This window comes from Thermobia domestica, chromosome 5 (genome assembly GCF_964235325.1).
Source record: "Thermobia domestica chromosome 5, izTheDome1.hap1.1, whole genome shotgun sequence".
NCBI classification, from domain to species: domain Eukaryota; kingdom Metazoa; phylum Arthropoda; class Insecta; order Zygentoma; family Lepismatidae; genus Thermobia; species Thermobia domestica.
Genome location: NC_137458.1, coordinates 318,681,489 through 318,695,581, shown reverse-complemented (window position 1 = coordinate 318,695,581; position 14,093 = coordinate 318,681,489). Strand labels below are relative to the sequence as shown.

General features: G+C 37.9%; 1 protein-coding gene across 1 annotated transcript in view; it reads left to right on the top strand.

The window, feature by feature from the left end:
- LOC145686811 (uncharacterized) overlaps positions 1–14,093 on the top strand; it is a 99,946-nt gene that overhangs the window by 62,648 nt on the left and 23,205 nt on the right. The window contains exon 2 of the mRNA XM_081760501.1: positions 13,350–13,635. Coding sequence (XP_081616627.1) covers positions 13,350–13,635 — 286 coding nt within the window. The remainder of the gene's footprint in view (positions 1–13,349; positions 13,636–14,093) is intronic.

Here is a 14,093-nt window from a genome sequence, read left to right as displayed (position 1 = left end):
AAATAAACAGAACGTGTCCTTGCATTTTTTTAAAAAAATCTTTTTTATGGAAGGGGGACTTTCTACGTATGGGAAATTGGTAATGGGTTGATTTGTAAAAACTAATCGAAAACGATCGATATTAGTTGAGAAACAAATTTAGAAACAAAAAATACAGAGCTTCGCATTATATATCCACTGCTTTCTATTATAATAATTGCTGAAGCATGTGTTTATCATTCAGAGCTCAAGGAAATCAAGTTGTGAGAAAAAGAGACATAAAATTTGTATTGTAAGCTTAATTACATGGAAATTTTAAGTTTGTAAGCTTAATTATATAAAAAATTTTATACATTTTTCCTTTACGTTGGTCTACTTTACGTTGATTTGGGACTTTTAAATTTTATTCATTTTTCCACTGAAAAGTATGTATAATTCAACAAGTTGATTTGATTTTGAGTTGATTTTGGGGTTTAATGTCCCGGTCAGCAGCGAGGCTATATGAGACATGGACTACTGATTAACGTGGATTCCGAACCACATGAGCTCCCGCCGGGAATCGAACCCGGGTCTTCCACGCCAAAGGCGCGTACGCTAACCGCTTAGCCACGGAGGAGCTCTATAATTCAACAACGAAATAATTATTAGTTATAATTATAATAATTATCTATATAATTGAATTCATTGTAATTTGGTCCATAACAAACACTTTACCATTTCGTACTAGCTGTTATGCCCGTTCTTCGAACGGATCAGATAAAATATCAATGTAAACAAACTGAACAACGGGAGAACAATTAAGAAAAATTTCTAAGATTGGATATATTTTGTGTGAATATATATCCAACAACGTATATGTGTTTTCATTGGGAAGGCCGATGGGGGCTGAATTTGAACGTAAACACTATCGGGAGTGTCACTATACATCTGAGCAACCCCGATAAATATGGATTCGACACAAACATTCGTCATTTTCTACTACTTTTACATGTCCCCGTAAACGCCCCCTTGGTTGGAATTGTAAAAAAAAAAAATCTCCTCTGGCCCCCAGCCGATACCGCGAAAATTATGAATGAATGTGACACTAACATTTGCCATTTTCTACTACTTTTTACATATCCCGGTAAAAGCCTCTATGATCCTCTGGTTCAAATTTTGATAAAACAACGCCTCTGGCGCGCAGCCAATGGGGGCTGTATTTGGAAATCAGCCCTTTGGGAGTATCGCCATTCATCTCAGCGACAGCGAAAACTATTTATTTGACACTAATATCGGTTATTTTCCATTATTTTTACATGGCTCGCAATTCTCCACCCCCCGTGACTCCCGGCCCGCATACAATGGTGGCTAAATTTGAAAATCATCCCTAATGAAAGTATCGCCATTGATCTCAGCAACAGCGAAAACTACGGATTTGACACTAATATCGGTCATTGTGAATTATTTTTACATGTCTCGTGATCCCCTTTATAATGCACCCGTTCCTTAGCTGATGGGAGCTAAATGTGAAAGTAAACGCGGTCTTGAGTTTCACCATTGAGCTCAGCGACCCCGAAAACTATGGATTTGACATTAATATCGGTAATTTTCGATTATTTTTACATGTCTCAGTATTTCCCCCTCTGGTGACCTAAGGCCCGCATACAACGATGGATGAATTTGAAAGTCATCGCTAATGGTAGTGTTACCATTGATCTCAGCGACCGCAAAAACTATGGATTTGACACTAATATCGGTCATTTTGGATTACTTTTACATTTTGGTATCCCTACCCCCTCCCCGTTAACCCCCGGCCCGCAGCCGAATAGGGTGAATTTGGAAGTTAATGCGATCGGAGTTTCACCATTGATCTCAGCGACCGCGAAATCCATGAAATCGACACTAATATCGGTCATTTTGTACTACTTTTACATGTCACGGTAAACGCCCCCCTGAGACCGCCTGGTTTAAATTTTGTCAAAAAAAAAAAAAAAAAACGCTTCTCCTTGGTGTGGGACCTGAACCAAGGTATCCGTGACCAAAATTTGGTAACTCTCCGTCAACTTGTCTGGTCCCTAGACCGGTCCCTGTAAACGTCCCCCTGCGACCCTCCTAGTTCGAAATTTGATAAAAAACTCTTCGTCTTGATCTGGCGCCTAGACCAAGCTACCCGTGACCAAATTTTGAAAACTTTGGGTCCACTCGTCTGGTCCACAGGCCGCACAAAGATAGACAGATAGACACAAACAAACTCTTTATTTTATTTATACTAGCTGAACCTGCGCTCTCTACACAGCGCATCATTCGCATATGAGCATAAATCTCCTTCTCATTCCTCACAACATCTGTACATGTCCCTTTACAGACACAAGTGAAAGACGTATTGATTAAAAAAGCAAAGGGGTATCATAAAGGAGAGAATTTTTTCGATTATTTTTTCTCAATATCTCGCACCGTTTGCAAGATTTGGGCCTACTTCCGGTTGGAGTTTCTAATTCATGTATGACCGATGTTTTCTTTCTTCTTGCATGCAGTGTGTAATAAGCAAATACATTACATACACAATTAATTATAACGGCAGTTATATATGGTGTTCATTCGGCAAAACACTCCAAAAATAAAGGTCATCTTAGACTGGAGAAATGGTTATCCTTCCTTTTCCATTATTATTTGGAAATGAAACAAACACCTGAGACATATACAACCCCCCATATACAACAATGTGGTGTTGGAATGTATAACGCGTAGGCTGTGATGCTTTAGTTTTTTAAAAAAAATTTCAACATCTCCAATGTACCCATAAAAATGTAATAAAGAAATAATGGCCATGTTTTTTTTTTTAAATATTCAATTGGAACTGGACAATCTACATGAAATTTGCAATCGATCAGTGAAAACGTCATCTTTCTAGAGCCTGTAGTTTCCGAGATCTCATTGTCGAAAGGATTAACCACAAACATATAAACGTCCACAACATAAAGTTTAAAAGAATTCGGAAGATGGCAGCACAATTCACATGCATTGATTTTAGAGAAGGCTTATTAAAATACAAAGGCCTTCAACAATAATTTTAAAACATAAACTTTAAGAAAAAGATGTATTTAACTAATTTATTAAAAGTACACATACTCAAAATGTTATATTTGTCTCTGTTAAACATGAAATTATACATAACCGTAAATGAAAGATTTGAAAGCCAAAGTTATAGGTTGGACCTCAGTCGCTTTTAATTGGTGTTGTAGCATTTTGATAATTGGTGTTGTAATAGAGCGGTGCTTGAGCGATTGATCGTAGAAATTCAAATCTCGATAACTGATAATTTCATAGGCTTGTTTTATTACAAGTTAGTGAGTAGAGAAGAGGGTGTGAATCATGGGTCAGAGTTGATGACAATGGGTTTAAGTGGGTCTGTGGGTCATATGGGTGAGTGTGGTTCATGGTGAGTGGTGGGTCAGAGTGGGTCACGGTGGGTCGTGGGTCACGATGGGTGGTGAGTCAATTGGTCGTGGTTAAAGTTTTTATTGCCCCACGCCCTCTCTGAACACGCACTGTGTTGAAAATTAATCAGTGAAAATCAATTGCAATTGATCAATCAATTGAAAGTAATTGCTGTGGAAATCAATTGCAATTGAATTAATTGGCAATTAATTTCAATTGCAATTACTTTCCATTTCAATTACTTTCAATCGATTGATTAATTGCAATTGATTCTCCATTATTAATGGCCAACTACAATTAACAACTAACCATTTCTTACTTGAATTGTTAATTGCAATTAACAATTAAATTTACAGATTAATTGTTAATTGTTAATTCAATTGAAATTTGCCCAACACTGCTTCAGAGCATTAGGGTTTAGCAGTCCAGTCTGCTTATCCTGCTTCAGGGCCCTGTGGAGATCTGACCGTGACATTACGGTCAAGGCCTACCTAATTTCTACCTAACAAATTAGAGAAGAGCACTTTTGTAGTACAGTGAAACCTCTCTAAAGCGGACAGCCGTGGGGAATCAAGAATTGTCCGCTATAGAGAGGTGTCCGCCTTAAAGAGGTTTCAATATTTTCTTACGTAAATGAATAAATAGGGTAATATGCAATTAGAAAAAAATGCATGAATCATGTATTCACGAATATGACCAAAATGTTACTGTACCTACATTATCCTTCGCCATCCAATACTTTGTTCTAGGCATAACATGCAAATAATATGTTGTAGTTCTCTGCACTTTACATTTATCACTACTTAGTAGGTTTTCAGTATGTTGCTTTGATTTGTGGGTTAATTGCACTCCATTAGTGTCTTTTTTGAGACAATATGCGTACCGACAGGCAAAAAATAACGAAAATCTCTTCCGCTTGGTTAGAGATTCCAGCGGGACAGTAGAATAATGTGTCATCCCAAAAGGCGGGCAACTGCCAATCACTTTTGTATCTAAAACAGCTTGGGTGGGAGTGGAATGCAAGCAAAAAACATGAGAGTGTTGTTAAACGGAGAAGCTTCAGCTGGGTTACTGAGCAGACAATTGAGAGGGCAAAATGTTGTCGCAATACTTCCTTTGTGACACATGTATGAATTACTAAAGATGTATTTTTACAGTACTTTTCAACTTGTTTCTAGAGAAAGTGTCCGTAGTACGGAGGTAAATAATACCTATAAAACACAGAAAAGACTGTCCGTGTCCGTACTAGAGAGTGTCCGCTTTAGAGAGGTTTGCCAATATGTTTTTTCCTATTGCAGTGTTTGGGGATTACAAAATATGTCCGTTACGGGAGGTGTCCGTTAGTAGAGGTTTCACTGTATTTTTTTAAAAAATAAATACTGTTATTATAGAGAATTTTATAAAATAAATCTTGTTCTTATTAACTTTGCTCTACCTACCAAGAAGTTTTACATGGTAGAGGCTTGTTAGACTTTTCTGAAATACCTCCCTACCGGACGCTCTTTTTATTGACTAAAATAGTGGGCTTTCAATTCATAAGTATGTGATTTTTCTTCTATAAAGTGAACTTGGTGACTTAATCGCGACTTTTATACTATCAGTGATGTTTAGGACATTGGTTTGAGGGATGTGAAAAAAGTAATTAATGGTGCCCGCGAGACAAGACAAGACGACGAGAAATAAGGATTTCTCGTCTCGTTTTGTACAAATTTATGTATCAAATGTATCCCCTAATTTTATCCCTATTTTATCAAGATTTGTCAGAATCCTTCCGCGACACGAGAGGTCCACGAAATGTGTGATATAACAACGTTTAAAACATATTTATTGTTGGCGTGTACTGTGGAATCACTTACGTATCTCGAAACGTCGACAAACGCTTTACATTGCGTTTGTACAATCACGTTGTCAATTTTATACTATGGATAATGTAACACTAAAGCAGCGTTTGAGAGCTAAGACTTGGGTGAACCAGTGTTGTCCATGAGACTCATGATATTTCTCGTGTCTAGTAAGGTCTCATTTCCGAGACGAGAATCGAGACGTGATCTCGTCTCATAGGCAACACTGCAGAGTGCAAAATTTCAGTCAGACGCACTCGTCAATCCAAAAATGATGGCCACCAGTATATGAAAGCCCCCCCCCCCTCCATGGCGTTTAGTTTGAAAAAGTAACAGACTACATCGGGGCATAAAATTTCAAAACCAATTAGGATCATGATAGTAATGAATTTTGAATTGAACAATTCATATGCATGTTAAACAATATCTTACTTTAAGACTTCATGCTTGTGTAACGCTTTCTCTCTCTGTACTGAAGTGAAGTACCAGTTGTCGATTGTAGTTTTCGGATCAAAGTTTGCAGAAATCAGTTAGGTGATGAGTGATAACGGTATCTCATGCAAATATTTTTTTAAAAAATATTTTGGGTATTTACTTACTATGTTACCTGTATTTATTTATTTCAATGGCAATTATTTTCTTGCGAAGAAAATGTAGCCCTGTGAATTTAGACCGAAACCATTCCTACTGAACACTGGTCGCCAGCTCTGAATTTCTAGTCGCCTAACAACCGGAAATTTTGCGCCCTGTGATGACAATATAATGGAGGAAAGAAGAGGAAGGGAAAGACCGCAATTTATAAGCGGTTATAAATTATATGTGAAGACGAGGAAGTTACCCGAAGATAGTTGTTCACCGAAACTTTGATTTGCTCCAAATTCCCAGCCAGTAATGGCCGAACATTTATGATTGTGGTAATATAATGTAAATATTTATTTACCTAAGATCGTGTGTTCTTTGTCAAAATTCCATGGAGTTGGTAATACTTTTTAAAAGGCATTAAAAGAATATTTAACAAATCAACTCATCACCAAGTGGAAATTTACAATTTAAAAATTCAAGACATGGAAAAAAAAAAAAAGAAAAGAAAAAAGAAATCCCAAAAGCAAGTGTGCAGAAACCAGTCCATAACAAAATGTTTGGTGAGTCGTAACATGTTGTTTAATTACTTCTACAAACCATTTTCCTTTAAATTACCTCGCATAATAATAACAATAATAATATTCAAGCAATTTCTTTTTCTAGGGCATGTTTGTTGTGTTGTGGTTCCTTTCCTCTTTTTTGTCTGTATTCTTAGCTATTTTTAACAAAACGCAATACAGAAGCAGGCCTTTCGTTGATGCGCAGTTTGCATGGAGGAATAAATATTAAACACGAACTTCAGGGTGTTATTAGGTAATGTTTATAGCCAGGAAGATCTAAATAAAAATATATGTATTTTCATCCATTAATAAATATTTTTAATCCTACTGCAAATGAAGAAAGCAAACGAAAATAAAGATCATCATCATCACCATCATAGGTATTCTGCCATTATTGGCAGGTCACTTGCCGCAACTGAGAAGCTTCCATGCTCCACGGTCTTCCGCTAACTCTTCGTCTTCACGTACAATTTCTGTTTTGATTAGTGTTGGGCACAAAAACCGGTTTTTCGGTTTTTATGAAAACCTAAACCGGTTTTCGAACATTTTCACCGAAACCGGTTATCGGTTTTCTTCAAAACCGGTTCGGTTTTTCATCGGATCCGGTTTCGGTTTTCTTCAAAACCGATTCCGTTGTTTTTCAAAATTTGTTCTATTTCTGACCAGTGTGTTTCGTTGTTCTCCGAAATGCAATTCCGTTTCCACAGAAATAGTTTTATGTGTTATCCAAAAGTTTTCACCGAAACCAGTTTCGGCGAAAACCCAGCCGGTTTACCGAAAAAGGTTTTGAAGGAAACCGAAAGCAGGTTTCGTTGAAAAACCGAACCAGTTTTTGGAGAAAACCGAAACCGGTTTCGGTGAGAAACCGAACCGGCTTTTGGATAAAACAGATATCGGTTTCGGGGAAAACCGAACCGGTTTTGGAGAAATCGAAATGTCGGTTTTTCGGATTTCGTTTTTTCTAGAAACCGGTTTCCGTTTTTTTTATAAAAACCGGTTTTGCCCATCCCTAGTTTTGATATCGTTCTTTAATTGTAGCCTCCTTCGCCCCCTCCCTCTCTTTCCTGCCACCATACCCTCTAGCACGTTCCTCATGATGCAGTTGCTTCTTAGCTAATGTTCCAACCAGTTTCTCTTAATCTCCTTAATAATATCTAAAAGATTTTCTCTTCTGCCTTACCATTCACCATTTCTGGGACCCTTTCATACGTTTTCCGCTTAACCCAGCTAATTCTCTTCAGTGTAACAAAAATACTAACATCTTCCCAACAGGCATGGGCACCGATCTTGGGCCCCACCCAAAGTTTGCTCGATTCACGATCTGGATATGTGTTCTTGAATCTTTGCTTAGATATGTCACCGAAACGCACACAACTGATCGATTGTTCCCCTAAATGATACATAAACCGAGCCACTACACACAGTGGTAAAGTTACCAATCTAAAAATGTTTCACATTAAGACAAATCCCGTGATAAATTAAAACCTATTATTATTATCAATGCTCTATCTAGGTTTTAACCGGTCTCAGTTTAGTGATCTGACTGCCGTGTCTGGGAAGTGAGGACTATTTAAAGAGTTATTCTTCCCCAAAGAACTTTCTGACCATATGACAGGTGTCTAGTATTACTGATTTTTGTATATTTGCTAAGAGATGTTTTGCGTTTACCTGTTCAAATTCGTGACAATACTTTTAGGGATAATTCCTGTACTTGAGATAATGATTAATCATGTTTTAACTTTCTGATATTTCCATAATTTTTTGATTTAATCAACTAGGTCTTTATATTTGATTATTTTCGTACTGAAAGTTGTACGTGTGTTATGAATCGATAGTTATTTTTATATTATTATTATTATTATTATTATTATTATTATTATTATTATTATTATTATTATTATTATTATTATTATTATTATTATTATTATTATTATTATTATTATATTACCATCAATTACCTGGATTAAATTAAGAAAAAATAGTAACATGTTCCACAAAGTCAGTCATTTTTTACTATTACAAAAGCGTTCTCTGATATCGATAATTTTCGCTGATTTTTACATTTCTCTTCCTCCTGTCCTCCATGTGGTGTGTCTGAATTTAGATTTAAACGGCATCGAAAGTATCACTGTTCTTCGCAGTTAATATTGGTAATTTTGCTTATTTCTATATATCTCTCTCCCTCCTCTTCCAAGTTTAGATCTGAATTTGGATTTAAACGGTATCAGAAATATCGCTGTTCATCTCACGTTCCCGAAAACTGGATTGGCACTAGGGTCTAATATAGGTGGATATATATACACCCCTCCCCTATGTTCCGAGGCGCGGTATCGGAAGTGTTACTGTTCATTTCAGCCACCCGAAAAACCACGGATTCGCCACTGGTATTGGTCATTTTCGATCTTTTTATAGGTCTGTATCTCCTTCCTCCTCCCCCCCCCAAAGTTGCAGTGGTGCTGAATTTGGATTTAATTAGCATCAGAAGTGTCACTGTGCATCTCAGCGACCCTGAAAACTTCGACACTAATATCGGTCATTTTTGATAATTTATAAATGTTCCTACCCCTCCCTCACCCCTAGGTTGCACCGTCAAAGTGATATGACAAAACCATCTCAGCTCTGAGCGTCATGTATGATGAAAATTTCATGTAGATCAGTCTGGTGGTTGAAGACTGAAGTCAGAAAGACAGTTACTTTCAATTTTATTTTTATATATATAGGGGAGGGAGAGGAGAGGGGAATATATATATATTCCCCTCTCCTCTCCCTCCCCTAAGTTCTACCGTGAAAGTGATATTCAAAATCGCACGTTTTTCGCCCATAGCAAAAAATTCACACGATCGATCTTCCTGGGGTTTCAAAATTTGGATTTTGTGCAACAAAATACATCGAATCCATAACATGGGGTCCGGTGCCCAGAGCCTTTTTTTTTTATGTCTGATTGTGTAATTAGGAACGTGTTTCAGCGTTCTTTGATATTGAAAGGAAGGAAAAGACGGGAAGAAAAACGAATGGTTGCAGTTGTTATAATAAGATGACCATAACTCGAAATCCCTGAAGATTGGAGATATATTAAGGAAATGAGAAGTGCGAAGACATAGGGCGAGTAAACGTTGGGGTGCGGGAGCCAAGTCTTCAGCTAGCCGAAGCCTAATTCTGCAGTAAATCTACAGAACTCATATTTCGGTTGTTTTCGACTCTGTTTGGCAGGGCCGTAGCCAGCCCCAAAATGAGGGGGCGCTAGAAGTTAGGGGCCGATCCAACCTTATTGTAGTTCATTTGCAAGCCTACCGTGAAAATTTTAGGTTGGTGAGTAAAGAATTTATAGGGGACCCGGCCCCTCTATGCCACTCCGTAGATACGGGCCTGCTGTTGTCTCCGGATCAGACTGGGTATCAGAAGAAAGACCCAGACCTGCATAAAAGTCGTAACCCAAATGACCCGCTGAACCCATGACTAATGTTGCGCTCGAGAAATAATTTTCGTCATGAAATACGAGACGACACAGAGCTCTTGCAATAAAGACAAATGTACTTTACGAGACGAGAAAGCTATAGTTCACTTTTCGAGACGAGACAACCCCAAATCTAGTCTCGTGGGCTACATCTATGTTCCATTCTATCCCTGCTTTCAGCGTTGTTGAAAATTCTGCTCCTGGAGGAGTTAAAGAAAAAAAAAAGAACAGTAAAACCAAAACATTAAAATTTCGGATCATTTCAGAAAAATAATTTGACAAAACAATCAGCTGGAAAAAAAGTAAAAAAGAAGCGGTCCCGATATTGAATGCCATTAAAAGTACATGGGAAATTTCCGTATCTAATATGATAAAGCTATGGGGGTAATCGTGAGGATACAAATACCTTCAAACCTTCTGAAGGACAAGGAACAAACGACATTCTTGGACATATCTGTTGGTTGGCTGCCTTTAGCGTCTCCTTCAGCAGCAAGGCTATGTGAGACGCGGATCTACAGCTTACAATGGGATCCAAACCACATAAATTCCCGCCGGAAATGGAACCTGAATTTCGAACGTTGGGTACGCGTGCGGTAACTACGTAGCCACGAGGTGGTTTTGAACACATCCACTGGCGCAAATTCCGGGGAATGAGAGGGACATGTTCCCTCTAATCTTCGAACTGGGGGAACTGTCCCCCAATAATCAGATTTGATTTTTTTGGGGGGGGGATGTGATGATTTGTGTCCGGTTGCCACAAAAGAAAGTGAGATGGAATTGATGTTCTTTGCTATATAATATACAACACGTTCACCTCAGAAATCAAATTCATCTAATATGAGTCTCATCTCTCCCCTCTCCCAGAATAAGACTCAAATCTGCCCGCCTTGCAATGTTGAAGACAACATTGGTCGCCTCATCTCCCATAACATTGTTTTTCAACTTCAGAAATATTTTGAATCCGCTTAAAATATATATATATATATATATATATATATATATATATATATATATATATATATATATATATATATATATATGTGTGTGTGTGTGGGAGCGGTCTTACTCGTCCCCCCGAATGTTGAAGCCAGATTTGTGCCGCTGGACACATCCGTGCTTATACGCAGAAAAAGTGATTGGATTTTTACCTTTCATCAATTCTTTTTTAGGCTATCGAAGTCAGAAGGTGTTCGCGCAAGTTCGAAATTAATGATGTCGCGTACTATAACAGACATAACTACAGAAGTACATTTTTAAAAAAATCGAGACGAGACGAAATTTTTGAGTCTCGTGGAGAACACTAGTTCGCCCAAAACTTTCATCTGAAATACTGTTTTACTGTTCCATGATTAATTCCTCTGATGTCTCGTCCTATATTCATTACTAATGACTGCACAGAATTCCCGGAGTTCCACTTTCATAAGACGATTAGATTGTTACTCGTTTATTGAAGTTTAATTTTCCTACTCAGTGCCGAGACTATATGAGACGTGGACCTCCAGTTTAAGGTAGAATCCGAACCACTGTAATGCCTTGAATACTCTCCTAGGGGGAATCAAAGCCAGTGTTAAATTCAGACTTTTGTACAAGGGGGCAATAAAAATTTAAGGGGTACATTAAAAAAAACACTCCGATTTTGGTCCCGCAAGGGCACTCTAACTCAAATTTTTCCAAAAAATTTCCTTAGTACTACCAGGCGAATGCCGGAATGCATAAAAAGTACAAAACACAGAAACTTTTATTTTAAAAACCAGTGTGGAAAACCCTCATATGTGAGAGACCCCCTTTGGAATTTTTGCCTTCCTCCTTTGCTCCCAACAGTGCAAGAAGGCTTCTAAAACAGCATGTCTCGAAACCTACGTAACACATATGAAGAACGAATGAGAAGGTTAAAAGGTAATTTAAACCTTGATCGCGGCTGTTTTATTTTGTTTATCAAGTCCTTACTATAATACTTCACTTCCCAAACTTTTTATAACATTTCATCCGAATTCTAGCTCTCCTTCCTCTCTTCGTGCTATATTTACACAAGGAAAATCACAGAATAAACAGAGAGTGGGTACAATATAGAGAAAAGATTACGTCATTAATAATTATGCCACGAAAACATCACGAAAAGCGGTTTGATAATTAGAACAAATAAGAAGAAAACAAGAAACTAATTTTCTTTTAAAAATCTTTGCTTTTAAGACGTTTATTTAAAAAAAAAATAAAAAAGCAAACATTTCAATGCATGTGTATAGATATTCTAGGAGGGGGGCGCATATTTATTCTAGAGCGAGTTCAGTCCCCTCTTGAACATGCCTGAATTCAACATTAATCAAAACCGATCACATACATAAAAGGTGCGCCCGCTAGTCGTTAGATCAACGAGGAGAGCTGTGAAAAAATTAGGAAACTACCTGAAGATCCGGTGTTAGAGATCTCGTTACCTACAAGCCTCTGCCATGTAATCGGTAAGCAGGAACTCCTATTACTACTAAAATAAATAAATAAATAAATCTTTGGAAAGTGGAAGGAGTACTTAAAATTAATTGAACCAAAAATTTCAGTTGTATATCCCATAGAAATGGTCACCAATCCTGGAAAATGGCGAGGGGCCGCGGTAGCTCAGTGGTAGAGGTTTGACCTCCTTTGCGTGGGATACCTGGTTCGATCTCAGCTTGCGCCAAGGGGGTTTTGTGGTGGACATACACCGTGTGCGTGGGTTTTCTCGGGCGGGGTTCTCCCGTTGCCTCCCACTTTATTCATTCCACCATTGCTTTCATTTCTCATCATTACCGTCTCCTTTAGTCTAGCCGGCATAAACGTGGGACCTAAAACTGAAAGATGTCAAGATTTCCTGGAAAGTGCCGAGGATTCCACCCCCCACCTAAAATTAGCTTACTACACTTTATAATCTAGATATCTTCAGTTGGATACCTGACAACTAATATGAAACACAAGCCCACTAAAATTATGCCATAATTGGCGCATTGATTATAGGCTAGGAAATAAAAGGTCCGTGGTCAGTCCAAAAATGTAGGAGGGGGCGGCAGAAGTTACAGGGGGCACGACCAAACCATATTATAGTTAATCACCATATTATAATTCATTTGCAAGCCTACTGTGAAAATTTTAGGGGGGGCAGTAAGAATTTTGGGGGGCCCGACCGTAGCCACCGATCTATGGCCCGACCCCCCTTGACCCTCCGTGTATATGGGCCTGGAGGAGACTGGTGATTAATGAACCTCATTGAAAGTATTGGTGGAACGAGAAGTGTGAAGAGACATGAAAACTCCCAGAAAACTCACGAACATGATGTCCGCTGTAAGGTCAGATGTCCTGGAAACGAACTGAGGACAGTTGGTACCAGAGGTAATACTCTACCATACAATCACCATGGCCCCCTATAGTACTTTAAAATTCAAAACTGATTGTACTAACACGTTGTACGGTATTTGAGAGCCACAATAAAATAATTTCGAGTAATGTCATTATTTTCATATACATTTGTTTTATTTCTTCTTATTTCAGATGGACCTTCTGCCTCACACAGGACTCTTGCTTTGTGTTCCATTCCTAATCGCCGGCGTTACATCACTGTCCCAGTCAGACGTAACAGCTGTTAGCAGCGGTACTTTACACGTAGTTAACCCACGTTACCAACAGATGGCAGCACAGAGTAGTACAGCTGATTGCTTGTGTAGACTAAGTCAACTGTTATGCCATCTGTTGGTAGAAAGGCTAAGTAGAGAGGCGGAAGCCGCTGCGAAGGAGTCGTCGTCTGTTATATCCGAAGATGCCATCCGAGACCTTCCAGGTAGATGATATGCTGTTATTAATGTAAAACTTATATACTTATAAATGTATTAACATGAATGCAGTGCAAATACTTTTCATTTTTCAAGAGCACTACTTAAAAATAACTTCAAGTTAGGAGAAATGAAATGTCAGTTTTTTTTTTTTTTACCTGTATAGCCTAAAAATGTTTCAAATAAATAAATATTTATATTCAGTTCGAATTTATCCGGAGCAAGCTAAGAAATCACTTACAGACGCAGATTTTTCTTTTGTAAATTTTGCGCTTTAAAATTTTTATTTACCCGTTGATGTTTACTCTTAATCTATTTATTTTCATTACTACCTATGATTAATAAGTCGACATTGCGATTAAATCTAAATCCAAATCAAACCGAAAGCAAATTAAACTAAAATTCTTACGCAAAATCAAAATTTGCGTGTTACCATAAATATGATATCATAATTGATTGGATGATC